General features: G+C 39.3%; 1 protein-coding gene across 1 annotated transcript in view; it reads right to left on the bottom strand.

Moving 5' to 3' along the window:
- LOC139741661 (serine/threonine-protein phosphatase 4 regulatory subunit 4-like) overlaps positions 1 to 15,486 on the bottom strand; it is a 59,655-nt gene extending 44,169 nt beyond the window's left edge. The window contains exons 1-3 of the mRNA XM_071652241.1: positions 15,362 to 15,486; positions 13,139 to 13,212; positions 1,366 to 1,468 (exon numbers count right to left, since the gene is read on the bottom strand). Coding sequence (XP_071508342.1) covers positions 1,366 to 1,468; positions 13,139 to 13,212; positions 15,362 to 15,454 — 270 coding nt within the window. The 5' untranslated portion in view covers positions 15,455 to 15,486. The remainder of the gene's footprint in view (positions 1 to 1,365; positions 1,469 to 13,138; positions 13,213 to 15,361) is intronic.
- Between the last annotated feature and the right edge of the window lie 2,609 nt (positions 15,487 to 18,095).

The following is an 18,095-nucleotide window of genomic DNA, read 5'->3' as shown; positions in this document are numbered from 1 at the left end:
CATTCAATGCATAGTGCAGACAAGAACTTTTCAATGCATTTGAATTTTGTGAATCTTGGCTCTCGCAAAATTCAAATGCATGCAAATAGTCTATGTTGACAGCCAATACCTATTGAATGGCAATAGGTCCATTCATGTATGTGTGAAGCATCATCACTACTATCCTGTGCCAATCATATGTTCACAATGTCAGACACAACATTTATAAGCTGTTTTTGAGATATGTGTATGTACACACCCTGGAGTATACAAATGGTTATCTATGGCCATCTTAAACTTGCTTTGAGTATGAGACTTTTGGTATTTGTTGTTATGCATATTACCTGTGGTACTCATTTGTTTCTACTGAAACGGGCTGGCTATACCCAGGAATTGAGGGTTAACACCAATGGAAGAAGGACAGGGTTGGAGAGCATGTTACTTATTACTTCCTGCTAAGGACAACCTCACCCCAGCCGTCAAACATTCTTCACATTCCCAGCGGAATTAGCCAACCCTGATGGGCTGGCTAAACCCCATGATGACATAAAATATCATGTGCAAGCAACACATAAGAGTGTATTATTGGATCTGCTAAATCCTAATCTTTTCATGTGGTGAACATGCTGTGCGCCCACATACAGTGTGCTACGCAGTCATGTGAATGCAAAATTCTTTTGCACCAATCTTTTCAGGGAGCAACTCCACACTAGATTTGTAGTTTCAACCTCTCACCTTTAATAAATACACACACACACAAAAAAAACCCCAACTATTCAAAACATACCAGCAATCATTCACATGCTTGCAAAATGAGCCAGGTCCATGCTTGATAAAATATGATTTGGACATCAACTCAAACATCACTAATACCTGCATTTACAACTCCATCAATAGGACTTATGAGCATATTGGTCTTCATGTAAATTCATTTGTACACAAGATATGATCAAAGCCTAATTCCAGGGCCCTGTTTTATGAGGAGTTAAAATTGATTATATAGTTGATTTCAACTGTAAGTCGATGGCAGCCTGTGTGGCAAGGAAATTTAAAATTGATTTAATCTTTTGATTTAAAAACGGGGCCCAGACCTATGTTTTTGTTGTTTGTGTCCTCTTGCAGCAAAAGGTAAATACATGTAAGCAATAAAAAGTTCTCCATTAGAGCAAACATAATCTTCATGCTTTTTTATATGCAATGCTTGCATTGATTGGCTAATATTTTGTTTTTCTATTGTTGTTTTTTTCTGTGTGTGTCCTAAGTTGAAGGGTGAGAGGTCATACATAGCATGGAAGTAAATTTCTGGAGAAAATGTCATGAGATATCACATAAGCTTCCATGAAGCGATAGATGACACCGTCCTCTTGAGCGATGAGTATGACCTACCCTGACTTTTGGCACCACCCTGCGCATGGCATCCACATTGTTGTCACGTAGGAGGTTGGGTAGGTTCTGGATGACACTGATCCTCTGTACTTCTTGTCCAGAGCTATGGGGGGACGAGATTTTAAACAGGAACAATAATCAACAAAAAACCAATATGTGGACAGCTGCTTGGAATGCACAATTAACAAAAATATAGAAAAAATATTTGATAAGTTCTTCAGATTTTCATAATGATAAAGGGTACGTCTTAAATTTGACAATCGATAATGATATTGACCGATACACATCTGTGGTCAGTTCTTGGGCTTGTTCTGCAGCTGAACAACTCTGTGAACATGAAAAGTACAGGCAGTAAAATGGTTGTGTCAGCACTCAATCATGTGATCAATACTTCAGTGTTATCCATGTGTGCAGGTCAGGTATTCAACAATGTTTTTCTACCCCTCCTTCCCCCCTCCCCCCCCCCCCACCCCCTCAAAAAAAAAAAAACGAGAGAGAGAGAGGGAAAAAAATATATATCATTCTGATCAGATGCCAAACATTAAATTTTGAATAGAAGTAGAGCTGAGGAAATTGAACTAAACAAACTCATAGATGAAAATTCATCTCTCATAACCTGTCATTTGCAATCTGTTCAGACCCATATTTGTACACTATGTGATAGCTCTTTAACCATCTTTAGATCATGAACTAACCCCCCTTCCACACACAAAAAAAACACAAACACACACACACACACACACACACACACACACACAAACAAACATGTCAGAAACAAGATGAGCTGCAGAACAGCGAGGTCTACAATCATATATAATGAAAGAATACCATAATTATATACACATGGCATAATCACAATGCTATTGAAGGCAAAGTAGAACCAGCTAGCAGCTAGAGACCATGGAAATCAACAGTCTTCAGTAGTAAACAGAGAAAGAGAAGAGATGAATGCACTGTAGAAATAAGGGCTTTTTACACTTGTGTTTCTTAACCCCGGACTTTCTCTGACCCAGGACTATCATTAGTCCCGTACCAATTTTTTCAGCTTTTTACACTGGCCAATTAGTCCCGTACTATCTCTTGTCCGGGGCTAAGGAGAAAACTGACCTTTTTACACTCGTATTTCTTAGCCCCGGACTTTCCAAACCACATGAATATTCATAATTACGCTGTGTACTGTACACGTACACGCACGCACCGGCAGCACTTGATTGCCTCGTTTCTGATTGGTCAGTGAGGGTCGGACTTCGTCTCCGTCGCTTAGCCCAGGATTATTTTTTCGTTCTGTTTACACTCACTTGCTTGGCACCGCAATTGCGGTGCTAGCACCGCAATTGCGGTGCTAACCCCTGCTATTTTGCAGGGCCAGATAGTACCGTACTATCGGTGGGGCTAGCCCACTTTGGCAAAAACGAGTGTAAACAGAAAGTGGGCTAAGGATAGTCCCGTACCAACGGTGGGGCTAAGGCCCCCCCTTAGCCCCACCGATAGTCCGGGGCTAAGCAAAAATTTACAAGTGTAAAAAGCCCTATAGACTGCCTAAATTACTGCGATGTCCTACAGTTAACTTAGTGTTTTCATTGCATTCCAGATTAGCAAGCTACACACATGTTTTGTAGTTCTACCTAGAAAAAAATTCAACAAAACAACACAAACAAACAAAGAAATGAGAAGTCTAGTTCTTCCACGTATCTCCACCTCTGTCAACTGTGATTACTCAACCAAATTACTGTGTACATGTTTGTACACACATATGTAAGTCTGTAGAGTTCAATACAGGGCTTCCAACACGACCCGAAGCCAGTGAAATGTAGATCCTGATAGAATACATGATGCATCAATCATGGATTTCCAGGCACCAAATACGAGAGGGGTTTGCTGTTTGAACGTGTCACAAGCACAGAAATGACAACTGTAATGACAGTGTAAAAGCACAGGTTGGCAAGCAAGTCTTGAAATAAACCTAGTCCTGACACGCTTGACTTCATTATACATAATTTCTGTCATTGACACAAATCAATGCCTTTACACACAAAGTTGTACTGTAGTAGGCATTTTGTACTTAGGACTACAACTTTTAGAATTGGTAAATCCTGTATATGACATCACTCTCAAAAAGGATATCAACAGAGCTGCTAATGATAATTTCCAGATTGGAATTGGGATATCATTGCGACAAAGTTAAATTTGTTAATTTTTGGTACCTAATATGCTTGACAAACACAGCTTTCCCACTCCCATGCAAGTAATACAAGTATAGGTGTATTTACATTGCAAAAAAATCTGAACTGGAAAAGCAAGAGTTTTTCAAAGAACACTGTACCAGTTACAGTGGAAAAAAAAAGAAAAACGAAACGCTCATGTGTTTTGGCAGGAAATGAACATGTACAGTCATCTGTACATGTATGACAAGAACAGATTATTCATGTTTTTTGGTGAGTAGGGCGCATGTGTCACCTTGCTGAGCTGCCTGTGAGTGTAGATAAGTAGGCAGAAGATTTCAAGCACCAAAGGCAGATGTCACATGACCAAAATCCGGAATCAAACTGTGGAATGTAACTACTTCTGATGAGTGTTTTTTTATTCTATTTTTTAATCTTTGCTCACAAAATGGTTGTTGCTTCGCAACTTCCGACAAAAAAGGAAAAATTGTTTTTCAATAGTGTGTAATGGGGCATAAATATTACCTTAACCTCCTTTATGATGACTAAAAACATTGAATTAAGAACTGTATTGAAGCAAAACTGTTTCCCTTCGTTCTCTGGTTAAATTGTCACATACGGATGTACACTTTCAGAGTCTGGTTAACATGAACTCCAATATCATGGTTCAAAGTGAATGTAAAGCTGTGAATATTGAAGCTACTGTCTTCACTTAATTTAAATTTGTAGCCAATGTTGAATACACTTGTTACATAATAATATGTAGGCCAACGGTGTAGTGAAATTTTGTATCAGACAGAGTACTGGTTACTGGTACATTCACTTACCAAACAATTCTTGCTAAAAATCATTGTGCAACATTTCAGAACTACTCTTCCATAGAAAGCACAAGCATTTTGTATGGGTCATCATTGACTGGGTAAAACTTCCAGTTCTCATATTTCAGCATTTGCCTTTTGAAAAGCTGACTGTGTTCAAACATACTCATTCAAGTAACCATGCAGTGGTCATTGATAAAGATTATTGTTCAGAACTAGAATGACTGCACCATGCATCGTGCATATCAAAACACCACTGATAAAGTCATGTGGCTGGATTGCCATCATGAAGGGGAAAAATCACAGGATTTTAACAAAAAAGAGGGGTTCGCGAACATGAAACGTCTCAAGATGATACTGTATGTAAGGTGCTATAGTTCAAGAAATGTTATTGAGTAAAAGATCTTCTGATGTCTACCAACAAATGTCTTTCTTACAAACTTTCATTCAAATTGTGAAGACCTGTATCTCAAAACAATCGCTATTACAGTGTACCTATGGGAGATACAGGCCCATTCTCTTTGACTAAGAGTGACGAAAATTGAATGAGCGGCGATGTATGTGTACGTTATGCACTGTATAGTGAGAAATTCCCATTAATAGAACATAGCATGCCAGTATCAAAGTGGCCCTTCCCAGGACCCAACATGAATGTTTCTGTGTACATAGCCACGACAATGGGGCTACCAGGCATTGGGGTAACACACTTCGACTGGCTGCAGACCGAACCTCCGTTCCAGTCAAGTGCCATTGTTGCATCGCCATTATGCCCACAGGTAGAGGCTGCGTATTGATTATTGAAGCCAGGGCGCGAACAATAAGATTGCTCTCCACTCAATGACGCTCCCTTTCTAAACAAATTTTGACGCTCTGCTGATGCCAAAGAATGCTCCCCAGTAATAGTGCTGCCTCGCGCCACGCTGAATGTCCAACCTTAAGCCTACATTCCAGCCTCAATGGTATGAGGACACTAAACCTGGGCCCTATCCACCAATGATGAAAATTTGAAACACAACATTTTCTCAGAGCAGAATATCACTCAAACGCATCTTCCTTCACATTTTACATGCTGTACATTATGAAGAAAGCTGTGCGTTGCAATTTCTCCACAAAAGTTTCAAGCGATACAGTGCTAATCTTGAAATCTGACACAAATTTTTCAATGCATCAAATATCAATTATGAAGAGATCAAACTCTAAGTACTAATAGTGAATAGCACAAAGTCTCGTCTCTCTCTCTTACCCAGAACTGGTCACTGAAAATAAAGTGAAACCACTTCCAAGATTATGTCTGATCACAAAATTTGTATCACTCAACTGACAGCAGAATACATGTACACTTCCATGCAATCCTCTGGAGTCTGTACACAAGTGATAAATACATGTGATCACTTGAGGTAATTCATTGATTTACATAACCACATTGATTAGAAAATGTCACTTCACACAACCATCATTTCCCGAAGTAAGGATAAAACAGACTGGAATAATTTTGAAAATGTTTTGGGAAACATGAAACATGAACAGTGATTAAAAACTGAACCAACCACATACAGTACTCTCTGATGCCCTACACACAGGCCTACATGTATGTCACACAGACTGACTTCACTAGGTATTAAAGTTCTATGAAAACCACAATAACATACAAAGACCAAACGCATCATTGTCAAAAAGCCAAATACACATGTAAGCCAAACACATTAACTTATTGACAGTCAATATCCAAAGTAAAGTCCTTTGCTACTACCCTAATCTCACCATAAGGTTTTGAAAATAAGATCTACGCTTTTCAGTAGAGTGCCTTGTGTCCTTGGATGAGGTACTGAAACAAATCAATATATCTCGATTTGAGTCATCCGCATATTGTTCGAGACCCATGTTGGCTTTGAAGGGAATAACAACCTTTTCCCGCTAGAACAATGCAACATGCATACTAAACATGCTCTCCTACTCACGCACAAATACAACAGTCCAATACAACATAGTGCATACAACCCATGGGTGCTATAAGTTTGTGTCTTTGAGGGAGTCTCACCAACCCCAAATAAAACATGAAGTAAAACAAACTTAAAGCAAAAAAAAAAAACAGTTTCCATTGCAAATAGAATCAGTCCTGGTTGTAAAATATATGCCACTTAATCACATCTGAACAGTCCAGCAGGACAACATTTGTTCAATACTTGACTATTGCACTTGATGTTTATCAAAAGGTAGTTTATGGTTTTATGGCTCTACTCATGAATGTAAACCATATCTGAGCAAAGAGGGGGGAAGATTCCACAGGCCACAATCTTCTTTCCATAGTACATGAACTCCTTTCAAACATTCATTCTGGCAGTAAACCTTTGTTTAAATGTAAGCCCTAGCACATTCTGACCACACTACACACAGAATTAAGTTTCTGCTACTAGTGTATATTTTGGCATAGATCACTGTGTACCAAGCATTGCTAAGGTCTTTTTGTAAGATGCATTAGGTATGGCATAATTTCCCCTGATTTTAGCATGGTGCAACACAACATCCATTTTATGAACCTATAATCCCTCCTCTATGTGCCAGGGAGCTTGTGCAAACATGGTTCTGTTTGGGTTGGCGTTAGCACTTACTCGTTACTTAAAGGTATGTATCAATGCAAAGGACCTCACTCATGATTCATACAAAAAGGTGCAATGCTCATGACCCCCCCAAAAAGGCATATCATGCCGAAATGAAAGTGGCTGGTCTTCAATCTAATGTTCATCATAATCTTGTAGGGTAGCACACATTAAATCAAATAGAAGAAATGACAACGAATCTACATGTCCAATTAAAGAGTTTAAAGGTCCTGTTTACGTATCTTTGGGAGCAGTGATTTTAAAAATGTTAAAGATATCACATTTGATGCATATGTGTAGGTCTGTTGTATCACAAAACATAACATATAAATTTTTTGCAATAAAGCCTATGATATAAGGAGATATCAGTATTTTTCTCATTAAACCGTAATGCTACAGTAGACGGTTTAGTCTGGAAGCATTTTTATCATGGCTATTGTTCACATTGTGTGTTTTTAACAATACTTAGCATCGATTATAAATACGGATTCAAATTTTTACAGTGGTTGTTTCTATCCCTATTAAAACTAACATTTTAGAACTACTTTAAAGCACTAATGTTGGGTTTTTGTTTCTTCTGCAAATGGTAAATTATGTCTTTAACAGCCCTTATTTACAATGGCATTTCATGGATGACTAGAATTAACTATGCAGGTTAAATAACATCCACTCCACAGACCTGCCATGCATACTGTTCTCACTCCACGACCAAATAATGTTCATATTTCCAATCATGAAAGTTCAAATGTAGGGCCTACATGTATGCTGAGGTGAGGTGACTGAGGGGATCATGGAACTCAAAGAAATATCAAATTCTTTAATCCAAAAAGTGAACAGTTACTACTAGTCGAGGTTCTCAGAATGGTGTGTCACTGGGTGGGGATTCAATCCAGTTACATCCAGAGTATTATTTGTGATGTTGAGAGGAAGTCTAGTACCCCTCAGCCTTCCAAGAAATCTTACATTCATGACCTTTTTGTTCCTGCCTTAAACTTAAAGAGCAATAGCATCCCAAATCTAGGCTGACTCTGATAAATTTTGTTATCAATGAGTAAAATCAAGCAAACAAAATGCCAGTGACAGTAATCAGACACAGAATTAAAACGTTTCATATTCCGCCAAATAATCATAATGGTAGCACCTAACATGCAAAGTAGAAGAGAAGCTGATGTCATCCCCTTACAACTTTTCCAATTTGGTATGGATTTTACGAAATCATATATAACTTAGTAATAATCACAAGTATTTTCACCAATTGAAATCATAATTAACAAATACAATTCAATTTGAAGATGAAATGTTTGTGTTTTATTTCATTACAAAGAGCATCATTTACTAATTTTAGATATTATTAGAGTGTAGGGTAAAATGGAAAATTTTCTCATGACCTATCTACCCTGGGTAATTTTTTGCAATATGAGTGACTGTTTAATATACATTTGTGAAAACCGAGGTTCTTGATAAACACCTCAGAGCTAAATTATGCTATCAGTATATCATAGTAGTTTAGTACTAAATTCGACCGTTCTGTTTGTGTAGATCTACTCCATTTATTAAAGCTAACTTTAATGCAATGCAGAGTAGAATACATGTACAATGTAGGACTTGTAGCGGTTTCCAATATCTCTGTATTTTTACTGTCTGGCTGCCGTTAATTATGCTGTCTGACAACCCAGCATTCTGTCAACATCCACGCGAACTTTCTTTGTGCGCCAGCACGAGACAGGTGCGCACTACATTCTCCGCCTTTGTCATCGTGCCAAGGTACGCGTATTTCACATTCCAACAGTAGTCGGATTCTCATAAACACACCCCTTGTTTTGCTGTCACAGAAGCAAGCTACCAATTAATGGCGAGCTGCGCATCTGAGATTTTCACGTGTCCAATATCTCTGTATTTTTACTGTCTGGCTGCCGTCAATTATGCTGTCTGACAACCCAGCATTCTGTCAACATCCACGCAAACTTTCTTTGTGCGCCGTCACGAGACAGGTGCGCACTACATTCTCCGCCTTTGTCATCGTGCCGAGGTACGCGTATTTCACATTCCAACAGTAGTCGGATTCTCATAAACACACCCCTTGTTTTGCTGTCACGGAAACAAGCTACCAATTAGTGGCGAGCTGCGCATCTTCATCAGCCAATTACCACTCTCAAAGCTCCCGTCCGTGACATCTTTTCTCCGACCACGCTGTTTCATTTTCCACGCTTCCTCACTTCACGATTAGCTTTCATCCTGAGAGCACGTACTAATCGTTGGAGTCACTCACGTCCGCATATCACGTCCGTACATTACTTCCCACGTCTGCGATACCTCGCACCGTGGACGGTTGTTTCATACGGATCATACTCCATACGGAATATCACACTTCCTCGGATTTTACACTTCGCGACATTCGCTGCCTTTTACATCGCGGCTCGCCCTTTCTTCAGGCTGCACTCCAACCTGGCGATCTTTACATCGCTACATTCAACGCTATCGGCGCCTCGTTAACATCGCTGCATTCAATGCGATCTGCGTCCCATCACATCGCTGCTTCGGTCCTGCTAGCGAGCTGTCCGTGGTGTGCAGACTCTGCCACAACCAGGGACCGCGCAGTTCTTCTATCCAGCGCTCCAGCGGTGGATCGACTCTACCCTCGCTTGTGCTAGCCGCGGCACTCGGAGGATACTCCACGCTGCCGCTGGATATTTTGTACATATTTTATGGGACACTGTCGTCTTCGGACACCCAAAGTGCCTTCGGAGTTAGTCCATATTATTGTCCTCGCCGAACGAGTTCGAGCAGGGGACTATGAAACGGGCTCCGTACGTGTGTGTGTCCGTGCGTCCGTCCGTCCGTGCATCCGTCCGTCCGTGCGTCCGTCCGTGCGTCCGTGTGTGCGTCCGTGTGTGATCAAAATGTTCAATTTGCTACTTCTCTGTCATTTATGAGCCAATTTTGATTCTGTTTGCTTTATATGATAGCACTACATGGGAGCTTTAAAACTTGTACACAGAATTTCAGTTGTGACCTTTGACCTTGACCTTTGACCTATATTGTACATTTTGCTACAAAATGCTACTCCTTCGCCATTTCTAACCCGATTTCGATTCCGTTTGCTTTATGTGATGGCACTAGGTGAGGGCTTCAAAACTTCTACACAGAATTTTGACCTTTGACTTCTTTGACCTTTGACCTTGATTTTTGACCTATATTGTACATTTTGCTACAAAATGCTACTCCTTCGCCATTTCTAACCCGATTTCGATTCCGTTTGCTTTATATGATGGCACTAGTTGAGGGCTTCAAAACTTCTACACAGAATTTTGACCTTTGACTTCTTTGACCTTTGACCTTGATTTTTTACCTATATTGCACATTTTGTTACAAAATGCTACTTCCGGCAGGGACATATATTACGCACCGCGTAATTTCTACTTTTCCTTGTTTCATATTAGTTCGGGAAGTGCAATACCCATTACAAGGACACTGTTCACCTCTACTGGTGCCCTGGTGCTTTCTACACTACTGTCATACGGTCGGCTACCATTCCTGCTGGTGGTGCCTTCAGCCCTGTCGTCCTGTTCGCCGTTCGGTGAGTTATTAGGTATTACATCATAGGCCCGTACCGTAATACCTACAGACTCATCTCAACAGGATACGTCATATACATGTAGTAACTATCTCACATCAATTCAATCCACTTTTCCTCAATAAATAGAAGAAAAAAAAATCAAATATCTCGGCCACAGCTTTGGTGGCAAGCGATTTTTTAAACTCATGAAAAGTTTTGATGAGCAGCTTGGGAATTTTGGTTGATAACAACCTGGGGACACAAGAGTCTCATTAAAGTAGTGACATTTAACAGTGAGGTCAAGCTTTCACCATGCTCCTACAGAAATATATAAGGATGAGTTATCCAGGAACATAATTAGGGCTCAACCTTAGTGGTGGCCTGGGGCCACTAAGACTTGGTGTTGGGTCACCAAATTTATTTTTGGTGGCAAATCGGGCAACTACGATTCAAAATGGATTGTAACTTTTGTTTTTATTTTGGGCCACTTATATCTTTCAAAATTTCAGAGTTAACGATTTTAGGGACCCAAATGTAATTGATGCTCTCTTCCTCAACTTGCTTAATTCTAAAACTACAATGTTCTTCATATGCACAGGCCTATGAAAGCAGATTTTCAAATTGCTGCAGAACACTTGCTCGAACATTACTTGCCCAAAAGAAGAAATAGTAGGGCAGATATGTGAAAAAGATGCTCACATCCAGCGGAAAGTATGAAATTTTGCATATAGGGGTATTTTGGAGCGCTGATTTCAAATATTGCCGGATCCAAGAGATCTGGCCACGGGGTCGGCCGCCATTTTGAATTCCAATATGGCCACCGTCAATGATCCCTATCTTCAGTTCTGAATGACATAAGCCATTGGAATTTGATACATAAAAGCATTGTGATATGATGACTTCAATAACAGTCTTATTTAATATGTCTGACAAGCTGCACGGCAGCCAATTTGAATTTTATACATAGTTACCATGTTGGAGTGTTGAAAATCTCTATCTTGGGTTTGTATATTAGGCTACCTGATTGAGCGCGCATTTGTAACTGATTGAGTGCGCGCTGATGTATTTACATTGTGACGTCAGCGAAAGGTGCATTATGCTTCCTTTTTGCTGCACTTTTTGACATGCCCGTGAATGTTAGTCGTGGTGTTTGTCTTCGTAGCCACATTGGAATTTAAAATAGCAGGCATTGCGTTTGCCAGACACATCACATAAGTTAATATTTTAACCCAGTATGTTAAAATACTTGTTTGCACCTAATTTCAGCATCACTCACCACTTAGAAATCGAGATAGGGATTTTGAATATTTCGTCGAGGCGGCCATATTGGAATTCAAAATGGTGGCCATTCGATGTTTGTCAGACACTTCAAATCAATCTGTCATTAGATTCAATACATTATGTCAAAATGCTCATGTGTACCAAATTTTGGTGCCACAGGTCATTCAGAAGTGAAGATAGGGATCTTTAAATTTGTTTGTGATGGCGGCCATATTGGAATTCAAAATGGCGGCCGACCCCGTGGTAAGATCTCTTGGATCCGGCAATATTTGAAATCAGCGCCCCAAAATACCCCAATATGCAAAATTTCATACTTTCCGCTGGATGTGAGCATCTCGACCAAATTTTGTTACATATCTGCCCTACTAAAAGACCAAAAATAACAAATTGTTCAAGAAAATCACAAAGTCAAGAGCTTATTGGGAACACAATCATTTGAATGAACACTACACATTGATTTTGCATGCTCAAACACATTGGAGCAACAAACTTAAATTGGTCAAGTGTTTGTCTTGCATTGCAATGGGGCTTCTTCACTAAGTATTGGGAAAATGCAGAAATGAAATAAAAGTGTATTGCATCACTAAACAGTCATTATCTTTGGGTTTCTGTTTGGTTGACTTTGTATGTTTGTGGGGGGGGGGGGGGGGGGAGTGAAAAAAAGGTGGTTTCATACCTTTTTGTTTGCCCAATTTGTGCAAGCATTTTTTCTCATTGCTCCAAACACTTGCTCGACTTTGAAATGAGGTACAAATATCAATCATTTGATTGACTTACAAAGAAACCCTATTGATCCGTTGATTTGCAAATCTTTAAAGGACAAGTCCACCTTCATAATATGAGAGAATGCAGCAATATTAGTAGAACACATTGTCAGTGAAAGTTTGAGGAAAATTGGACAATCCGTTCAAAAGTTATGAATATCTTAAGTATCTGTGCAGTCACTGCTGGAAGAGAAGACTACTAAAGTGTATGATGTCACATGCGTACACACTATATAAGGAAAATAAAAAGAGAATTTCACAAAACTTTACTTTTTGAATAAAGTGCACATTTCTTCGACTTGCTACTGACGTACTGTATGTTAAGGGTAATATTATTCCCCCTGCCTTCTGAAAGAGAAAAATGGAAATATGTTGAATTTTCTTTATTCTTTCTTTATATCATTGTACTCATGTGACATCACAAGCTATAGTCTTTTCATCCAGCCGTGAAGGAGCAGAAACTTCAAAAATTCATAACTTTTTAACAGATTGTCCGATTTTGCTCAAACTCTCACTGATGTGTTCTACTAATATTGCTTCATTCACTCAACCCACATGTCTATGAAGATGATGCTGTATCAAAATGTAATCTCACCTGAGCAGAAATACCGCTCTATCAATATCTCCGAGTTGTTCATCGACTGTCAAGCTTTCTATTTCTTCAGCAGTCTGAAAAAGAGAAGAAATAAGGATAAAGTTTATCTACGAACAAAATACCAGCCATACAAGTGGTACATCAGGCAGGCCTCCAGAGTCCACTATGATAAATTCACTCAAACTTCTGAAGTTCAGTGCACACAGAGCTGTGCACAGCTTCATCTACAACTTCAGCAGCTACTAGCACTGCAGTGGCAGTATGATAAATACAATGTATGACAAAATCTTAAAACACCAGCAGCTATAATAGTGGTGGTAAATGTATCATTGTCAGTGGGCATGACCCTGAATGAGTACATGATGTAAATAACTAGCATGTTTTAGTTCACAGCAAAGATTGGGTCTTTGATATTGTATACTCTTACTGTAAACATGCCAAGTACTGTATGCACATGACATTTATAAAACATTGAAGTCTTTAGACTAATCATTCTAAAGCTTCTTTATACTGTTTATTCTTGCATACCGGTAATGAATCATTCTATTTATTGATACAGTTGATGATTCAATACTAATTAATAATCTGAAATTGTCATACATGCACATAAAATGTACGTATTAGACCTGCTCTTTGTACAGCCTTTACTAAATGTACATGTACAGTTGAACCTCTCTTATCCGGCCTCCCTTTATCCGGATCTCTCTATTATACGGACGCAATTTCATTTTTTTTTATACAATGTAATTACGGGAGGAAAGGGGGATTCCCCACTCCTTGAGAACTCCTACACAAACACACATGAATTACATATGTACATATACTTGACACAGTTCTTAATCATTATTTAGGTAAATCATCCCAAGAATTTATAAAAGAAAATGATTTCATTCTTGCAAACACGAACCTCTATTTTGGGGTCTGTTACTGAGTGTAACAATGAAAAGGTTGCAGTATACACATTACAACATGTGGTACTACAATGGGCTACATCAGTACATGTGTATGTACATGTATGTACGTGATGTATAGAGCATTGAGTCTCCCGTATCCGGCCAAATCCCTTATCCGGATGAGCCCCGGTCCCGACTTGTCCGGATACGAGAGGTTCAACTGTATATCATACAGTATGTGTAGTTTCAAAGAGGTACATGTAATGATGTATGTTTCAATTATGAGCACTTTCTGACAAACACTATACACTGTACTTCTACGAAGATACTCAGCAGGATCCATAAGTCAGGATGAACCGTATCAAATGATTGTATTAATAGCAGTTGATCCAGAAAGTCTTATCTCAACCTACTGCTTGTAAATTCTTTCCTACAAGACTGAATAGAACTCCTGTACAATTTAGATTTAAGATTATTTGCCACAGGAATTTATACTTTGTTACTCAAACTAAAGGTTTAATGGATATGCTGTCATGTAAATACTTGGTAGAAATTCGAAGGATTGTCACACAAACTTTGATTACAAATTTGTTTTTGTTAACATTATCTTCTTCTGCTGGTATACTGAATTTGATCTTCTCTTTTACATATAATTTGGTGAATCTTTGCCAAACATATTCAATCCTATTCTTTGATATGTATTCACAGAATCATACATACTATAACAACACACAAGTTAATCTACAGTGTAGGTGCAGCTCTACCAAAATACTTTGCACAATATGTATTCTAGGCTTCTTATTGTCAAATATACAATTAAAAATCAGGTTGGCAAATTGATATACTGATAATTCCCTACTGCTGTATGAACTCTCAATGGAAATTTAAGGATACAAGCATTCTTAAAAGAGTGCAGTCTTTCTGTTGAGCATTGAGTTATATTTCAAATGGGGCTCAGAAAATGTTTGGAGTGTAACAACTTACATCATAAAAATATTACATATCAACCCTAGCCATTTAATCTTGTAATCCCTCTCCCAAACACTTAACTTTGGTTGGATATATTCAACTTAAAGCATTACAAATCCACATTTCTTTTTTCTCCCAAAATTTTAGTGGCGCTCATGCTCATGGAGGAGGATACTATTCTAAAGCCAAGATAGATCATTAGCCCAGCCCAGCAACAGGGTGTACAAATGTATATTTGCATAATCAAGTGTACAAAATATGAAACGCATATCATTATCACAAAAATTACCGGTGTATTTCTAACAATTTGTTAGTCTAACGTTAGATAAATTTACTGATTGTTAAGTGTTATAAATTTTACCTTCAAGCCACTTGTTATAGACTTCTCCAGTCCAAGGTCATTGAAACTATTTTCTAGTTCATCAATTTGGCCAGCACTCTCGCCCCAATCCATGATGAAAAAAATCCAATGTCAATACAGTGGTGACTCTTCTTCTGTCTCCTGGCTTGACTTGACAGCTCTCTGACGTCTCCCACTCTCAGCTCTCTGCTCTGGTCTATTCTGGATGTGCACACAGCACGCGAGCAGTAAATAGATGGATGTGGAACTAGCCCTACAAATCCCCAATGGTACCGTATATAAAGTTCAGAAGTTAAAATACGATACTCTGGAGAAAAAATACATACATCAAGACTGATTAAAACATATTCCACGACAGAGAGGCAATACGCTAGCGTTACGCCATACGGAATCACGTCGTATGGTATCGCAAGCCTCAAGCGAAGAAGGCTTCACTTGCACTTCGGGCTAGGTAGGCTACAGTACAGAGAACAGCAGCCGCGAAGCGCAGGCGAGCGTACGTTATCTCGTTCCGATGCCCTTGGTTGGCCAATGTCAGCTGAAGAGCTCAGGCCGACCTCGAAATCCTGACGGAATTAACACAGCTCGCACTAGGTGATTTTCGATCCATAAGAATTCCTAAACCTCATACGCACGACATCGATGGTTATATCCACACGTGGAACCACTCTCATGCCATGACATACAGGGAAACAGCATTTCTTGGGATGAAATGATGAGGTCCTCAGCATAGATCCACAGCTTTCTCACTGCTCCGAGTACGACGACATAACGACCACACAAACAACTACGGTTGTGCAAATTCGTCGTATTCAATTACTGTACGCGTCCAATCACAAAACGGACATAACCTAGATTAGTGCAAATCGTGAAAGTGTGCGGTGTCCGGCAACGTTGTTTTTATTTCTCTCCTCTCATTCCCCTAAGCGCGACTGTACATGCGCATTATTAGAAGACATTATGCGAGAGATATCAAGTTATTTTAAAAGACTTTCAAACTGCTGGAAAATGTAGGTTGTGTGTAAAGTCAAAAAGAGAGATACAGAGGGAAAGACATTGCAATCAGAAAAGCGAGACGCATTGCGTGACTATGAGATGGCGCTATACATCTTTCGAGGTTACAAGATCGCGGCTTGAGCATGTCGAGAATCAAGCGAGCGGTCAAAAAGCTTCTTTTTTTATGAGTACAGTTAGTGGGGAAAATCTCTTTGGGAGAGGTATTACAGACAAAGAGTTTAGAATTCGATGACAGAAACGTCTCGGGCGTCTAAAAGATGAGCTATACTCTTGGTCATGTTCATGTTCATGTGTAACAATATCTTGGGACTAAAATCTCTGTTTTGAGTCCGTCACATAGCTCTGAGAGTATGCTGAGATATTATTCACGAGAAACATGAGAGATTGGAACCTCACATGATTGCAGTATTGGCGTATGATCAAGCTGACTTTAATAAGTTAAGTAAAATTGTACAAACAAAGTAACATAGTGAGGTTTGGTACTTTGACATCGGCGCTTATAATACGCTTTTTTATTTTTAGTCTTCCTCTGTTGTTTTTTTTTTTTCTGTATAATATTGTTTTCTACTTTCAATGGAATGTTAGTTGCATAGTTTCGCTTGAACTGTGTCCAATGAGCACAAATGAAAGTGACCTACCCGATTAAGATTTATATCATTTAAACAAAATGCAAGCAGTGAGCTTTTACAGAGTCACATTAGCTTAACTTGAGGACAGCAATGCGTACCACATCATCATTCCATGAAGAGCACTTCACTGATTGGAGAGAACAATGTTATCAAAATGATTTCGATATGACCATTCTGCTATCAGATGTAAAGACTATATAAAGCCCTTTTCTAGGGGAAATGAATATGCAAGCGAATCTTGTTCCATGGTTCTGATTGCAGTTTGTATTGGACATGACTGCGACTGTAACAGTGGTGCGCAGGCTGAGTTTTCGATTTCACTGGACCCTTTTTGGTGCGGCGCCAGTGTGCTACGTCAGAGTCTTCATGACAACATGAACTAGGACTCTGTGTGGCGTTATCATTAGCGCCATCTGTTGGGGGACGAGATCTACTAGTGGCGCAACCACAGAACTCTACACACAACTCTGTGCAGAGTTTTGTGGGCGCAACTATACCGGTTCTTCTACCCCTGGCCCTTCCCTTGACCCTAACCCTAATCTTAATCCTGAACCTCACCGTAAACCTAAACTCTAACCGTAAACTAACCCTAATCTTTACTCTAACCTATTCACTTACCAGCATTAAGCCGGGGGTAATACTAGTAATGTCCGGGGGAGGGGGGGGGGGGGGGGGGGGGGGGGTTACTGGTAATTGCCCTGAAATGCGATACAACATTACTTGCAAGGAATATACAGTGCAATGTCTTTTGTTAATCATATAGTGACAGACAGACGATGTCATCGGCAGAATCTTGGTTTGGAAGGTTTCTATCCAAGTAATGTGAAGGGAAATAGTAAGGAAAATATAAAATGAATGACACATTAATATACAGTGCATTTACATAATTATGCATTTATTGCGTACTCTCTAAAAAAATCGAGTGAAAATATTCACTCTTAAAGGAGTGAATACAAAAAAGAGTGAATTTAGAGTGAAATTGGAGTGAATTTTGAGTGAAAATGTTCATTTTCACTCGTTTTGGAGTGACCTCAGAGATCACTCGAAGATTTTGGAGTGATCCCTGACGTCACTCCCAAAAGAGTGAA

This window comes from Diadema antillarum, unplaced genomic scaffold (genome assembly GCF_040938485.1).
Source record: "Diadema antillarum isolate AM-2024a unplaced genomic scaffold, OU_Dant_1.0 seq00000944_RagTag, whole genome shotgun sequence".
In the NCBI taxonomy this organism is placed as follows: Eukaryota; Metazoa; Echinodermata; class Echinoidea; order Diadematoida; family Diadematidae; genus Diadema; species Diadema antillarum.
The sequence above is the reverse complement of the archived record's forward strand: the minus strand, read 5'-3'. Positions and strand labels throughout refer to the sequence as shown.